At 39.4% G+C, this 15,676-nt stretch overlaps 1 protein-coding gene and 1 pseudogene across 1 annotated transcript in view; one reads left to right on the top strand and one right to left on the bottom strand.

Annotated features, from left to right (window-relative positions):
• The first annotated feature begins 1,718 nt into the window (after positions 1 to 1,718).
• Positions 1,719 to 15,676, top strand: part of abcc8 (ATP-binding cassette, sub-family C (CFTR/MRP), member 8) — a 169,310-nt gene continuing 155,352 nt past the window's right edge. The window contains exons 1-2 of the mRNA XM_055155789.1: positions 1,719 to 1,739; positions 9,664 to 9,823. Of these exons, the coding sequence (XP_055011764.1) occupies positions 1,719 to 1,739; positions 9,664 to 9,823 (181 nt within the window). The remainder of the gene's footprint in view (positions 1,740 to 9,663; positions 9,824 to 15,676) is intronic.
• On the bottom strand, positions 2,936 to 3,053 carry LOC129409580 (5S ribosomal RNA; annotated as a pseudogene).

The raw sequence follows: 15,676 nt of genomic DNA, 5'->3' as shown, positions 1-15,676 counted from the left end.
TACTTGTTCTGAACTAATGTGTGTTTATAATTTATAAAATATGTTATACAAATAATTTTATTTCATATTTAAGTAAAAAGAAACTTTTACCATCAGTGCAGGTTAGGTTAGGTTGCTTTATTTAAACCTGTAGGTAAATTTGTTTTGCAGTTTGAGAAGCTGGTCCCATGTTTCACATTGCATTCATTCACCTGGGCTTTATCCAGCTCCCGGGTCACATACTGTCCTTTGGTTGACTCTGACTGGCCTGTTTAAGCTCATTTGGAATTACAAAAGAAACATATTTGATCATTTTACCTCATGGATGAACTAAAACTGCATTGTTTTTATTTTAGAAGTGTTTTTTAATGACATTTTTTGTAAGGCAACCTCACTTTTTCATTGCTAAGTCATAAGATAAAGTCTTACCAGTCTGACCAGCTTGTCAAAATAATGATATTTACTGCTTTTTTATAAGGAAATACAATTAATATTATGGAGAATTGAGTTGAGCATTTTGGCTTGGCCCTCCACAACATTTTCTGTTTCTCATATAGCCCCATGGAAAAAATAATTGCCCATTCCTGATTCAGCCAACAGACACACACTGTAACAAATTGCTGTAGTTTCTAGAATCATTTTTTTACACCTGCTTCTTGCTTTCAAATATTACATGCCATAAATGTAAATTGCAATGCACTGTGGGACAAGAAATCATTACAGCTAGTAAGAACTTTTTCTACAACAGCCTGTTTTAAATTACAATTAGTTTGTGCTTTAGTGTAGATGTGAGGATATTACGTGTAAATGTTGTATTTTCAAATGTTTCTACTCTGCACACATTCAGTTGAGAAGAGCAGAGACAAAGAGGAGCTCACGGGAAAACTGCACTGGTCCATTCACTCCACAAACGAGTAAGTAACCTGTTTCTTTTATAAATCAGACTTATTATTTTTGCCCCATTGTAATAAAATTTGTAGGGTATCATATTTTTGTTTCTGTGTTCTGACTTTAAGTATCCAAACATTTAAAAGTAAACGTAAAAACACGTTACTATAAAGTGTTCCAGTGCCGTAAATGACATATCACTATCCATAGGGGGCGATAGAGTTTCTAAAATTTAATGCTCCAATTTCAGAGTCTGTCTCGTGTGGTCAGTGTTATGAATAATTCAGTCTAATTCCAGGTGCCGCGGGCTGATTATAATTAAATATACTTTTAAAGTGGTGAAGATAATCCCACAATCACGTTAGACAATTACACAGGGCCACATCGTGTAACTGTGAGGTGCTTTTCGCTGCATCCCACTCCGCTGTGTTATATAATGCGTGTATGTTTGCTGTGTTTCTTTGGCATACGTGACTGGAGTCCACTGCGCCGAGTCAGAGCGTGAATCCACCGCTTAAGTGTGCGCCGCTGTGGCACCGGTACTCAACTAATCACCGCTGTAGAGGCTCTGACTGAGGAGAGAGGGTCCAGGGAGGGGTGAGATCTACCCTCCTCCTCATCCATCGCTCCACTCTTCCTCCGTACCTGAGTTCAGGACCTCGGAGAGCGCCTTTTCTTCCTCTGTGAGACGCGCGCGCAACAGCAACTTCCCGCAGACCGCGCGCTCCAGCCCGAGCACATGCGACGCGGCCATTTAGGAGATTTAGCGCCTCTTCTGCTGCTTTCCTCCTTTCCCTGGATGTGACAAAGACTTGACATTACATTGGAGCGTAAACACTGCCGCAGACACCATGATCTCACGCTACAAACCGGTAAGTTGTGCTAAACTTCGGTCACTCCTCGGTCCTCGTGGCTCTCTCTTCGTGACATTTCCAAGATCAATATTTGCTTTGTAGCGTATGTGCCAGACGTAGGCGCGTTTTGCAAATATGTCAAGTTATTTTAGGTCATTTCTAGACAGTAATAGGGTCATCCATCACGGGACTCATTTTGCTTTTATGATTTATCGACTGTAAACGTTCATAATGTGAGAAGGCGTGACAACTTACATTAATATTAGTCTTTAAAACGCAATCACACTCCCCTCTTTTGTCCCAGTGCATGTATGTAGTATGAATTATTAGACTATACGTGATAATAAATTAAAGTTATATTCAATCTACTTGCTGGAAAGGGATTATCTCATCACTTTGTTTTCTCATCACATTGTATGTATATAAAAAAACCTTTAAATTGACGTGTATGTGTGGGATAATAGACTATATTTATGTAATGCTCCCACCACTGACAGTCAGTCAAGTGGCTGCTGGTGCTGTAATGATTTTTAGTGTTGTTGTAGCCTAGTTAGTCTGGCTGGACTGTAAACTCACTCACAAGGTTATCTACAGGGCCAGCTGCTCTGCTCTATCCTCTTGAATCGTGTGTCTTGTTTCCTTTCTTATAATAATAATTAGTTCCAGGCCTCATGTACTCTGTGCTGAAGTGATAAATGAATTATATCTTACATTTAAAAGGCCCATGTTACTGTATTTTCTGATTTATGTTGTTAAAATGTTGTTTCCTCCTTGCGAACAGACCTGGAGTTTTGTTTTGTTTTATTCACGCATGTTTAACTCACAAATCTTGCACATTGAGGCTGAGTTCTTCTCTCAGACTGAAAACACTAATCCATGTGATGTAATGTGGTAATACAGGAAGTGCTGCACTGTGTTTTAAAATTATTTGGATGATTTCAGCTCGAGAATTGCCAATCTGTACTGAACTAAAAGGAGGTAAAAGGAGCTCTTAACATGAAAATTAAATAATTATAATGCATCAGTTTTATATAGCGCTTTTTTGGACACTCAGAGTCACTTTAAAGATTATTATTCATTCACTCCAGACCCGGTGGTGGTAAACTACTATTGTGGCCACAGCCCCTCCGACACACACACACCACTTTCACACTAGGCAATGTGGGTGAAGTGTCTTGCCTAAGGACACAACAACAGATTTTATGACTGGCGCCCCCCTGTGGCACCTGATTTTCCCAGTGGTCTGCCATCCAAGTACTAACCAGGCCCGGACCTGTTGAGCTTTTGAGATCTGACGGGATCAGGATTTGACAAGCCGGTATGGCCACAAACGTCCGCTTAATCACATCAAAAGGTGGAACAAAGATTTGGACAGACTAATAATAATGGATTATTCAGACTAGGGGTGTGCAAAAATATGGAAATATCAATATATCGTATAGTTTAATTTGATGATACGGTATTGATATCCTGGGCTGCTGTATTGATATGTGGCCAAGAGTATATATATATATATATATATATATTATTTTTTTTTTTATTTACTAAATGATTTTGTGAAAGAGCTACAATTGTGTTGCTTGTTTGGAAAAAGTTCACTTGTTTACGTGATACACTTGACATTTTCACTGTTTTGAGTAAAATGGGTGTTTTTCATTAGTCTGATTCATCAGCCAGTTTCACTTCGTGGAAACCGCCTGACCTCGCAATGTCAGGATTCGTTCGCTCGACAGTAGGCGGGTACTCTTTTTCATTTAACCAATCGTTGCTATTTGGTCGTGATGTATGTAATGAGCCACTAACAAAGCTAACTGGTATATTAAGCTTTTCCCAAATCCCGTAGGAAGAAGGACAATAACATCTTTCCCCTTGATAAAATTCACCAAACATTCTCTTTGTTCCAGCTTTAAATCTTCGATCTCGGGAATCGTTGACAACACAGAATGTATGGCTCTTCGCTGATTGGCTGGTGCCCGAACTCACACTTCTGAGGTTTTTGCGAACCGTCTAGTGTATTCTGCTCCCTGATCTAGTTGCTGGAGAGAAATGAAATTGAGCAGAGGCACTAGGTGACGCCAGCCTGGCTAGTTTTTTGTATTCACTTAATGGTTTAATAAAGACTTTTAGTATCACAGCCTTTGTTTTTTACTGAACTGTATTGAATCGTTTTGAATCGAAAGTGCACTGTATCGAAAACTGTATCGTATTGGGGCTTATATATCGAGGTAAGTATCGTATTGGCAACTTCATAATGATACCCAGCCCTAATTCAGACGTGTGAGTGAAAAAAACACAACCGCGGGCGTGTTTACGAGGAGATAACAACATTATAACATGGCTTAAAGCTCTCAAGAGTCAATTTTGCGTAATAAAGGACCTTTAAAAGAGAGGAACAGTCAGAAAAGACTGAAGATAACATGGATATGTTGCAAATGAAAATGTGCATCGTACATGTAGACTGCTCCTTTGTGTAACTATTGTCTTTTGTCTCATCTCATCAGCTGAATTTTTCCCTGTTTTCCGAGCGAGGAGGGACAGCTGTTGTGTGAACGTTTAATTTTGGCTGTTACATTAAAAGCTGTGTGACACTTGCAGTTATTAACAATACACACAAATGATTCCCTCTGTTAAATAAAAACAAGGGAGAAAATGGCAGCAAATTCTGAGCACCTTTGCAATGTATTGACCGAGCACTGACTAAAGAAATGTTTAAAGAGATATTTAAGTGTAGGCTTGTTTTTGGTGAGTAAATTTGTGCCCTCTGCATTCATTCATTGACTGAAGGGGATGAGATTTGGTGCTGAAAACACTCAGTGCATTGGTCAGTGGTGCAGTGGGGATTTTTTAAGTGGGGGTATGTGATTCGTGACGTCATTGATGTGATGAATTCCTGGTTCAGTCCTGGTTTAGTCTTGTTTTAGTCCTGGATCAGTCCTGGTTTAGTCTTGGTTCATTCCTGTTTTAGTCCTGGTTCAGTCCTGTTTTAGTCTTGGTTCAGTCCTGGTTTAGTCTTGTTTTAGTATTGGTTCAGTCCTGGTTTAGTCCTGGTTCAGTCCTGTTTTAGTCCTGGTTCAGTCCTGTTTTAGTCTTGGTTCAGTCCTGGTTTAGTCTTGTTATTTAGTATTGGTTCAGTCCTGGTTTAGTGCTGGTTCATTCCTGTTTTAGTCCTGGTTCAGTCCTGTTTTAGTCTTGGTTCAGTCCTGGTTTAGTCTTGTTATTTAGTATTGGTTCAGTCCTGGTTTAGTCCTGGTTCATTCCTGTTTTAGTCCTGGTTCAGTCCTGTTTTTGTCTTGGTTCAGTCCTGGTTTAGTCTTGTTATTTAGTATTGGTTCAGTCCTGGTTTAGTGTTGGTTCATTCCTGTTTTAGTCCTGGTTCAGCCCTCATGTCTCAGGTCACTATAGGGCAGTACTGCAGATATCATGAGCCTGTGCAGGTTGTTTTCACCATTGCTGCGGTTTTACATTTAAGTTGTAGCTATTTTATGTTTGTTATTTTTTAATTTCACGTTGGGAGAAGTAGGTGGACGCCGTTCTGCCATATGGAGAAGAACCAGTAAACAACATATTCAGTGAAAATGTTGAATGAACTCACAGTGACTCTCCTTTCTGATGTGATCTACTGAAATCCCTGTAATCCCAATAAAAAAATAATTAGTTGGCTAATAAAATATTTGTAGATAGAGACATGCACGTGCATCCAAAAAAAACAAAAAAACTGCGACGGTGTGCTGGGTGCAAGACAAAAATAGTAATAATAATAATAAAAAGTAATAATAATAGTTGGCCCGAAACATCACATTGTGGTTCAGTCCTGTTTTAGTCCTGTTTTAGTGCTCCTGGTTCAGTCCTGGTTTAGTCCTCTTGGTTCAGTCCTGGTTCAGTCTTGTTTTAGTCCTGTTTTTGTCCTGGTTCAGTCCCGGTTTAGTCATGGTTTAGTCCTGTTTTAGTCCTGGTTCAGTCCTGGTTCAGACCTGTTTTAGTCTTGGTTCAGTCCTGGTTTAGTCCTCCTGTTTTAGTCCTGTTTTAGTCCTGGTTCTGGTGGTGCAGGGTTTGTCTGTGTTTGAATGAAACAAAACTCAACTCCAGGTCTGTTTGTGATGAAGAAACAACATTATAACACAGATCAAAAAATACAGGCCATTTCAAAACTATTAATGTATCGAGAATTTCCATGCACCCGTTCACAATCCACCTCTACGTAATCTGGGTTAGAATATTTTAGATTTATTTTATATGACTCTGCAGAATCATTTGAAGCCCCAAGGAAATCCAATAACCAGCTCCTGAGTTTTTACATGAAGGCTCAGGACTGCTCCCGTGGGCCTGTCTGGTTCCTATTAACAGGTCTGCTGCTGCTGCTGGCGGAGGTGGGAACAGTCCATGAGCTCTCAGACCCACACCATCTAAGTAGTGCATTAATAATGTATGTAAAATGTGCCATTTTGTATTTTGTTTAAAGGTTCTGTATTACGCAAAAATGATTCTTATGAGCTTTAGGCCATGTTACATCATCAAAAACTTTTACCCAGGTCGGCGCCTCCGCTCAATTCCATTTCTCTCCAGTGACTAGGTCAGGAATCAGAATACACTAGACGGTTTCAAGAACCCCGGAAGTTGTAGCCCGCGCACCGGCCAATCAGTGAAGAGCTGTGAAGCCATGACGTCAAACTGAAGCGCCTGTCTGGGCCCTTTTGTGTAACAGCACAACAGTAAATAGCAGCAATTGGTTAAATTTAAAAAAGTACCCGCCTACCATCAAGTGAATGAATCCTAATGCTGCGAGGTCAGACAGTTTTCGTGAAGTGAAAGTGGCTGATGAATCAGGCTACAAAAACATACGTGGACTGTCAAAATTCACACGTTTGAGTAACCCTTTATGATTAGTTTTTCTACATCTCCAAAGATGAAAACATGCTCTGTTCAACATGGTGATTAACATAGTTAACATAGGGTGACCAGATTTTCAAAATCAAAAACTGGGACACTCCCAGTTTGGAGTTGTTGTTAATAATAAAACTGTGAAACGAGTATTTAATTAAAGAAAATTGTTCTGTGCTTGGCCCATTCATGATTAACATGTGAGTCAGTATAGTCACATTTTCTTTGTGTTTTGGTCATTTTAAGCAGCTTTTCTGTATTTTACCTAAACAAATTATGCCTCTTTTTAATGTTGGCAGGGATCAGATTTGTCAAAAATAGGGACTCCTGGGACATTTCTTGTATAAAACTGGGACAAATCACTGTTTTGATTAAATCCGCTGGGACAGGAGACACAGGGCTCAAAACCCGGACTCTCCCAGATAAATAGGGACATCTGGTCACCCTAACTTAACAGCTACATTTTATCTTTTGTTCAGTAGAGATTGGAAATTCTAGGGCTGAAACTATCCAAATTATTCTAGTGAAGGTGTACAGAGTTTAAAAACACAGTGGAGCACTTCTGTATTACTCGTGACATCACAAAGTGGAACAGAGTGTTTTCTGTTTGAGAGAACTACTCATCTTAAATATGTTTGTGTTGTTAATTAAACTGACAATTAAATATTCTACAGAGTCAAAAAGATCATGAGTGTGATTGAAGCTTCTCACCTTTTGTGCTGTTGCACCTTTGTGAACCAAATTGAGCTTCTTTCTGACACAAGAGCTGCTCTCTCACTCTTCCATCATGTCTTTTCATGATGACGCACACATGACTGTCACTCTCTCCAACACCTCCTCTCATTCCTCTCTCCTCTCCTCAGCCCTCTCTCTCCTCTCCACCTTCTCTGCCTCCTCATCCCTATCCTGTTTCTCTTCTTTCTCTTCATCCCTCTCTCCTCTCCTCAGCCCTCTCTCTCCTCTCCACCTTCCTGCCTCCTCATCCACCTTCTCGCCTCTCTCTCTCTCTCCTCTCTCATCCTCTCTCTGCCTCCTCTCATCCCTCTCTCTCCTCAGCCCTCTCTCTCCTCTCCACCTTCTCTGCCTCCTCATCCCTATCCTGTTTCTCTTCTTTCTCTTCATCCCTCTCTCCTCTCCTCAGCCCTCTCTCTCCTCTCCACCTTCTCTGCCTCCTCATCCCTATCCTGTTTCTCTTCTTTCTCTTCATCCCTCTCTCCTCTCCTCAGCCCTCTCTCTCCTCTCCACCTTCTCTCTCCTCATCCTTCTCTCTCTCCTCTCTCCTCATCCCTCTGTTTCTCTTCTTTCTCCTCATCCCTCTCTCCTCTCTTCATCCCTCTCTGCCTCCTCATCCCTCTCTCTCCTCTCTTCTCATCCCTCTGCCTCTCTTCTTTCTCCTCATCCCGCTTTCTCCTCTTTCTTCATCCCTCTCTCCTCTCTAAACCTACTCTCTCTCACTCTTCATTCCTGTCTTTCCTCTCTCCTCATCTCTCTCTTCTTCTCTTTCCTCTCTCTTCAACTCTCTCTCCCCTCTCCTCATCCCTGTCTCCTCTCTCCTCATGCCTCTTTCTCCTCCTCCCTCTTTCTCTCTTTCCTCATCCCTCTCTCTTCTCTCTCTTCATTCCTCTCTCTCTCCTCTCTTCACCTCCTCTCTCTCTTCCCTTGCTGTCTCTTCTCTCTCATCCTTCTCTCTCTCCCCTCCACCTCCTTTCATCTCATCTCTCTCTCTTCCTCCCTCTCTTTCCTCTCTCCTCATCCATCTCTCTCTCCTCTTTCCTCATCCATCTCTTTCTCCTTTTTCCTCATCCATCTCTTTCTCCTCTTTCCTCATCCATCTCTTTCTCCTCTTTCCTTATTCCACACTTTCCTCTCTCCTCATCCCTTTCTCCTCTCTCCTCTTTCCTCTCTCCTCATCCTTCTCTCTCTTACCTTTCTTTTCTCTCCTCATCCCTCTCTCTTCTCTCTCCTCATCCCTGTCTCCTCTCTCCTCATCCCTCTCTCTCCTCTCCCAGCCCTGTCCTCTCGTCACATCTTCTCTCTTCTCATCCTTCTCTCTCCCTCCTCATCCTTCTCTCTCCTCTCTCTTCATCCCTCTCTCCTCATCCCTCTCTCTCCTGTCTCTCCTCCTCCCTCTTTCTCCTCCTCCCTCTGTCTCCTCTTTCCTCATTCCTTTCTTTCCTCTCTCCCCTCATCCCTCTCCCTCCTCTCCCAGCCCTGTCCTCTCTTCACCTCTTCTCTCTCCCTTCTCATCCTTCTCTCTCTATCCTCTCTCCACCTACTCTCGCTCTCTCTTCATTCCTTTCTCTCCTCATCTCTTTCTTTCTCCTCTCTTTCCTCTCTCTTCATCCCTCTTTCTCCTCTCTCCTCATCCCTCTCTTTCTCCTCTTTCCTCCCTCTCTCTATCGAGTCTATTCCTTAGTATCAAGGTTGAAATATTACTATTGATCCTATTGTGAACCAAATCGAGCTTTCTCTCTTTCTCACACTCTGAACACTCTCTCACTCTTCCCTTGTACCTTTTCATGACACGTACACGACTGCCACTCTCTCCTCCACCTCCTCTCTCTCCTCTCGCCTCATCCCTCTCTCTCTCTCTCTCCTCTCTCCCATCATCCACAGTCCACCCCTCCTACTTTTATCGCCTTCTCTCTCTCCGGCTCCGCATTCTGCTCCTGTCTCCCAAGGTCGACTTTGTTTGAGCCGTGCAACAGACACACTGGAGTAGAAATTCGCCGAGACAGAGTGCGCTTGCTGTCGATGTGATGTACATTCCAGAGAAGTGAAGCTGCGTTGCTGAAGGATGCCTGGAGAACACGGACTACCGGGATGCAGATGTTGGACGGGAGCGCTGCTTAAAGTGCCGAGCGAAAGGCAAAGCTGCTCCACCAGACTGTGACCCTGCATCTACCCTTTCCGCTCTTTCTCTACATGTGTTTTTGGGCGTTCAGCAAGGACGGGACTTAACCGGATCAAGTCGAGGAGCTAGTTTTTGTTCAGCATGCTTTGAGTGTTCACCTGTCTTACTCTCTCTTCTTCCTTTCTCTTCTTCCTCCTCGGGTCCCTGCAGAGTCCCTCGTCAACCATGTCCTTGGCATTCTGTGGGAATGAGAATAACTCGTCCGCTTACAACGTGGACAGAGGAGTGCTGAACAACGGATGCTTTCTGGATGCGCTAAACGTGGTGCCCCATGTCTTTCTGCTCTTCACCTTCCCCATCCTCTTCATCGGTGAGTGTCATTCACAGGGGGGGAGAGGGGGGGTTGGGGTATTGACTCGAGGGCACTCACTCACTGACTCTTCACAACACAAATCAATGACTCAGCACAATGCAGAATACATAATGTATTCATCACCAGCTGGCATAAGTCGTATTACAACTATAGAGGGTAAATGCAGCTGAGAATTCACATGAAAGTAGCAAGTTAGGGCTGCTCGATTATGGAAAAAATCATTATCATGATTATTTTGGTCAATATTGAAATCATGATTATTCAAAGGATTATTTCTTTAGTTACCCGATGCATTTATTCAGCATTTCTCTCTCAAAAAAAACACTTAAATTATTAATTTATTATTATTATATTATATTATTATTGATGATTTATGAAAAACTTTCAAACTGAAAATAAACATAGGCTACAAATATGTACCTTAGAGCAGTTTTGCGATGTATAAAACATAAAATGAATCAAATATACTCTGAACAAATTCTCACAATAATATCATGGATAAAAATAATAATAATAATAATTATGCATCAGTATTATATAGTGCTTTTTTGGACACTCAGAAATGCTTTACAGAGCATTATTTACATTTATTTTGCCTGTTATTATTATAGAATAGAAATAGTTTCTTTTTGTGTTATATCTCTGTATTTACGTTTTGTTTTCTTCAATTTATGTTCTATGTATTACTGTCCGAATAAATATAAAAAAATAAATAAAATAAATAAAAATTAATTCACTCCATACCCAGCGGTGATAAGCTACTTACCGTAGCCACAGCTGCCCTGGGGCAGACTGACGGAAGCAATGCTGCCAATCTGCGCCACTGGCCCCTCCAACCACCACCATCACTCACACACAATCCACGTTCATACTAGTCAATGAGGTTGAAGTGCCTTGCCTAAGGACACAACAACAGTTTGTAACGACTGGCACCCCACTGTGGCACCTGATTTTCCCAGTGATCTCCATCCAAGTACTAACCAGGCCCAGTCCTGCTTAGCTGGGCCGGGCAGGATCATCACAATATATCGAATTATAAGTCTCTTTGATCCTTTGCTTCATTTCAGTGTAGAATACAAGAAGAAATAACAGTTCTAAGCACTTTTAAGTCTTAGTTCTTTGGATTAAGTCTTGTTGAAACATTTTAAGAGGAAAAAGTAACATATTCACAGTTCTGTTCGCCTCCATAAAATATCGCAATAAATATACCTTGAGATGTGTATCGTGAAAATATTGTATAAATATCATAAGAGATTTGGATATTATTACATACCTAATCGTCAGCCTCCCCACTATACTGTGAGCTTTCCCATGATATCACAATAAATATCGTACCGTGAGGGTCATACCGTGATGATATCGTATCGTGAGACTTGGATATCGTTACACCTCTAGAAATAAGGCATAGAAAAACGTAAATATATCCAAAACAAACTATATATCCAGCTGTTCTACAGTCTCTGTTGTTAAAAAATAAAATGAATATGCTAAACTAAATATTATTAAAAAATATCCCAAAATAAACTTAAGCTTTAATCGTTTCAACTTGTTTATATGAGTTTGGAGATTGAGATGACACACAAATCGAAATTGCAATCAAAATTCAATTAATTGCACAGCCTTAGGAGCAAGGATGCACTGACCCAGGTTTTTCTGTTGTCGATAATTTGGCTTTTATCTGCTGGTACCCAATATCAACCAATACTAGTGCAGAGACTGAAAATATCATTTATTTCCTTTAAACACAAACAGCAAAAAGGTAAAAAAACAAACAAAAAAAACTTAAAGCCGCGCGCAGCGATGGTGGCCCTCGCCCCGGTGCGCAGTCCCCTCCCATACGACTGCCAGGGTCTCACGACCGCCCCGGCACGCCACTCTCTCTTCCCGACAGCCGCCCAGACTGACAGTTCGTCCATCAGAAAAAAATTACATAGTGTACCTTTGTTTCTTTGTTCCTTGCTGTCAGATTTTTTCCTGAGAATTTTACACTCTGAATTCTGACAGTTGAATTTGAGAACTTGTGTGCAGAATATTTTTAAGGTAAAAAATTTCATTGAGAACTTGAAACACTGAAAGAGTATACTTAAAATTTCAGCCAGTAAAATTTTCAATAAAAATAATTCAACCATCTAATTAAGTTTTGTTTAGAGTGAAAAAAAAATTTCAAGTTAGAAAAAAAAGTTAGAAAAAAAAAATAATTCTAAATGTAATGGAAGAAATTATCTTGTTTTATTTTTATTTTATTTTTTATTATTATTACAAAAATGTATTGTAAATGGCAATTTAAAATGATGGGCCATTAAGATGGTGTTAGCGTTTTGCTAACTGCACCTACTGGAATAGCTGCATCTGAACACAAGTCACCCTGAACAGTCTCCTCAGCTCACCTCAGGCTGCAGGGCGATGAACTGCCTCATAGTGACACTTCAGGGTTCAACATAAACAACAGGGATGCACCGATGTAATACTGGGATCAGATATTGTCACAGATACTGAACAGGGAAGTAACAATAACCAAAATATCATGATGTCGTATCGTCAAAAGTCTCACAATAATATCCTGGGCCATCGCAATATATTGAATCAAGAGTGTTTTTTTGCTTAAATTCATTGTTTTGGTAGCATATTCACAATTTAGCCTCCAGAAAATATTGCAATAAATATCATATCGTGAGCTGTATATCATGAAAATATTGTACTGAGAGATTTGGATACCATTACATCCCTAATACTGAAAGGTTTGCTGAATCAGATATCGGTGTCCAAATACAGGGATATAACAATAACCAAAATATCATATCATCAAAAGTCACTCACAATAATATTGTGGACTGTCACAATATATCAAATCTTTTTGCTTAAATTCATTGTACTGGTGCAGGAATAGCTAAAAAAAAACACAAAGGGAACTACATAGATGATGATCTTTTGCAGTTTCACTGCAGATGACATGAAGAACTATTATTAAGCACTTTTAAATCTTATTTCTTTGGATTATGACAGAACCAAAGACTTGTCAAGGCATTTTAAAAGGAAAAAGTAGCATATTAACAATTCTGTTCTGAGCCTCCACAAAATATTGCAATAAATATCGTATAATAGTATCGTAGTATCGTTACATCCTGATCCAAATATCGGTTCAGTCCATATTGGTTGGGGATATAAATCGATGTATTAAGACTATTTACTGGTCTTAGTCAGCCCAGAAAGTCTCATAATGTCTGAATTTTTATTTATACATAGATGTTCTGTAGTTACTTGAGAGATAAATAACAGATTTGTAACACATGTGGTTCAGTTTATTCTTATTAAATTTTTATTTAAAGAATATAAATGCTGTTTTCAGTCTCTGCCTTGGTCATAATCGGTATTGGAACCCAAAAATTTTAATTGGGACATCCCTAATAAACAAAACTTATATTCTCACTGTTATGCGTTAGGTTCTGCAATGTATCAAACAAGAATCATTACAATTATGGCTCCAATTAATTACATAAAATGGTGTCAATTAAAAAAAGGCTGTTCTGAATGATACATATGACTATTTTTTGTATCATGAAGTTTTGGGAATTGAAAATGAGCTAAAATGTCTCTTTAAATGTATTCACTGAGGTTTAAATATCAGATATGAATGAACAAATGAATAAATAATTAATATATGGGTGGTTTATTGCATGGTTTCCTAGAATGAGCTTAAAATAAAATCACAGGACACTAGGGGCATCCCAGCTATGCCATCTCCGTGTCACTTTAAGTTTGTGTTTCCTCCAACAACTGTGGCTCCAAGGACAGGTCTGAAGAGAGGGACCGCTTTGGTATTCAGCTCAGGTCTGCTTGTATTTCATACTATTTACTGTGGTGTGTAGCTGTATCAGAAGGCCTTGAAATGCACTGATTGGTGAGTCCTGCTTGTTAGAATAAGGTTTGCTGTAGTTTAATGGCACATTTGTATTGGTACATTTTGTCATGTAATCCATCCTTCACAAAGATGTTTTGACTTGTATTATTTGCCCTTTAGGTTTGAATAATTTGTTGTTGTCCAAAATGCATATTTTTATCTGAAAGGTCAGTCCATCAGTCTCTCATTGCCCTTTATCAATAGCCAGTGGGACTTGTAATGTAGATGTAAGACTAGTTTATCAAGTCAGTGTAAATAAACCTATTATATGTAACTTTCCTGTTTAGGGGTACGTCACCTGTTTGTTTTAATACATGCATCACGGAATTTGGACTTCTGGTCATTGCCCAATGCATACTGGGAAGGATTTTCCAAAAAAGTGAGCATCAAACTGCCATGTTTGATTTCCCAGTGGGATTGACAAAGCCGATCTTTTCTAGTCTTTTGAACCATATTGCTTTTGTTTCTGGTTTTGATATTGTCATATTTTAGTTATGGAATTTGGACATCGTATTTGTGTGGTTGTTGGATGTCCTAACACTGGAAAACGACTCGAGAAATGAGCTTCGGATGCTTGCGAACTCCATAAATGCAAAAGGGAATCAGATCTGTGTGAATCTATGTGAAACCTCCGTTCAAACTATTTCCTTTCCCAATTCCCTTTTGCATTTATGGAGTTTGCAAACTTCCAAAGCATGAGCCATTTTTCGCCACCATTTTCAACCACACAATTGTGATGTCTGAATCCCATAACTTCAATATGAAAATATTAGAACCAGAAACAAAAGCGATATGGTTCAAAAGACTTGAAAAGATCAGCTTTGACAATAGACGTATCCCACTGGGAAAACAAACATGGTGGTTTGATTCTCATTTTTTGGACCGGAAGTCCAAAATTCGTGATGCATGTATTGTTTTTTTTCCTGGAATCTATTGTTTGTTCAAATATTCCTTGAAAAACATGTATTCCAGTGGCGAAGTTCGCAATTTGAGGGCCCTAGGTGATCTTGAGTTTGGGGCCCTCATTATAATGCACAGGGTTTTTTTTTGTTTTATTTTGTTGTTGTTATTTTTTATATATATATATATATATATATATATATATATATATATATATATATATATATATATATATATCGTTAGCCTAATAGCATAGTTGCCTAAGTCATATTTGAAAGTTTTCGGAAAACAAGAAAAAACACATTTTTTAGCAAGCACATTGGTATTTTTATTGATATTGTGTAGAGATGACTAAGGCAGACAGTGATTTTAGACTCTAACAAGTGTTCTTATAGGATGAGAACATAGGCAAAAAGCAGTGGAAGGAGAGTAAAGTTAGGCAGATGTCTCAGTTTGGCCAAAAAAAATGACTTGGGCAATTATGCTGTTAGGTTAATGATATTTATTGTCTGTTTTTCCCCATTCTATTTATTTGAATTAAGGTGGATTGGAAACTTAACTTATTAGTTTGGTCGCCAACTAGAACCAGAGGAGAAAGTATTTTTATTTTTTTGCTGGTACAATTACATTTTTGTTTACATCCATTACATATGATTATTATTATTATTTTTCTTATGATTATTGGTTAAAAGTAAACCACTCTCACTGAAGGCAAATTGGTTGGGGCCCCCTTCAGGTTTGGGGGCCCTAAGCAGCCGCCTACTTTTGCCTAATGGTCGCGCCGCCTCTGATTGCACCTTTTAAGCAGAAGTATTACAGACTTTTGAGAGAGTTATAGCAGAGAGTTATAGCCATTTCCTTTTCTCATTTACCATCTTGAAATTGCATTTGGAGTCATTTGTGCATGTTTGAGCAATTTTAATGACTTATTTGCAAGACACCATATTACCAATCAACCCCTTCTCTGTGCTTTTTAAAATTTTCTGAATCGTGTTATAGGATTTGGCAGTATTGTGTAGTCATTTAGATACAAATTTAATAAAATCTGTTTC

This window comes from Boleophthalmus pectinirostris, unplaced genomic scaffold (genome assembly GCF_026225935.1).
Source record: "Boleophthalmus pectinirostris isolate CB_2022bp ecotype Guang Dong unplaced genomic scaffold, ASM2622593v1 HiC_scaffold_2, whole genome shotgun sequence".
Taxonomy (NCBI): domain Eukaryota; kingdom Metazoa; phylum Chordata; class Actinopteri; order Gobiiformes; family Gobiidae; genus Boleophthalmus; species Boleophthalmus pectinirostris.
This window is presented reverse-complemented; position numbering and strand designations above follow the sequence as displayed.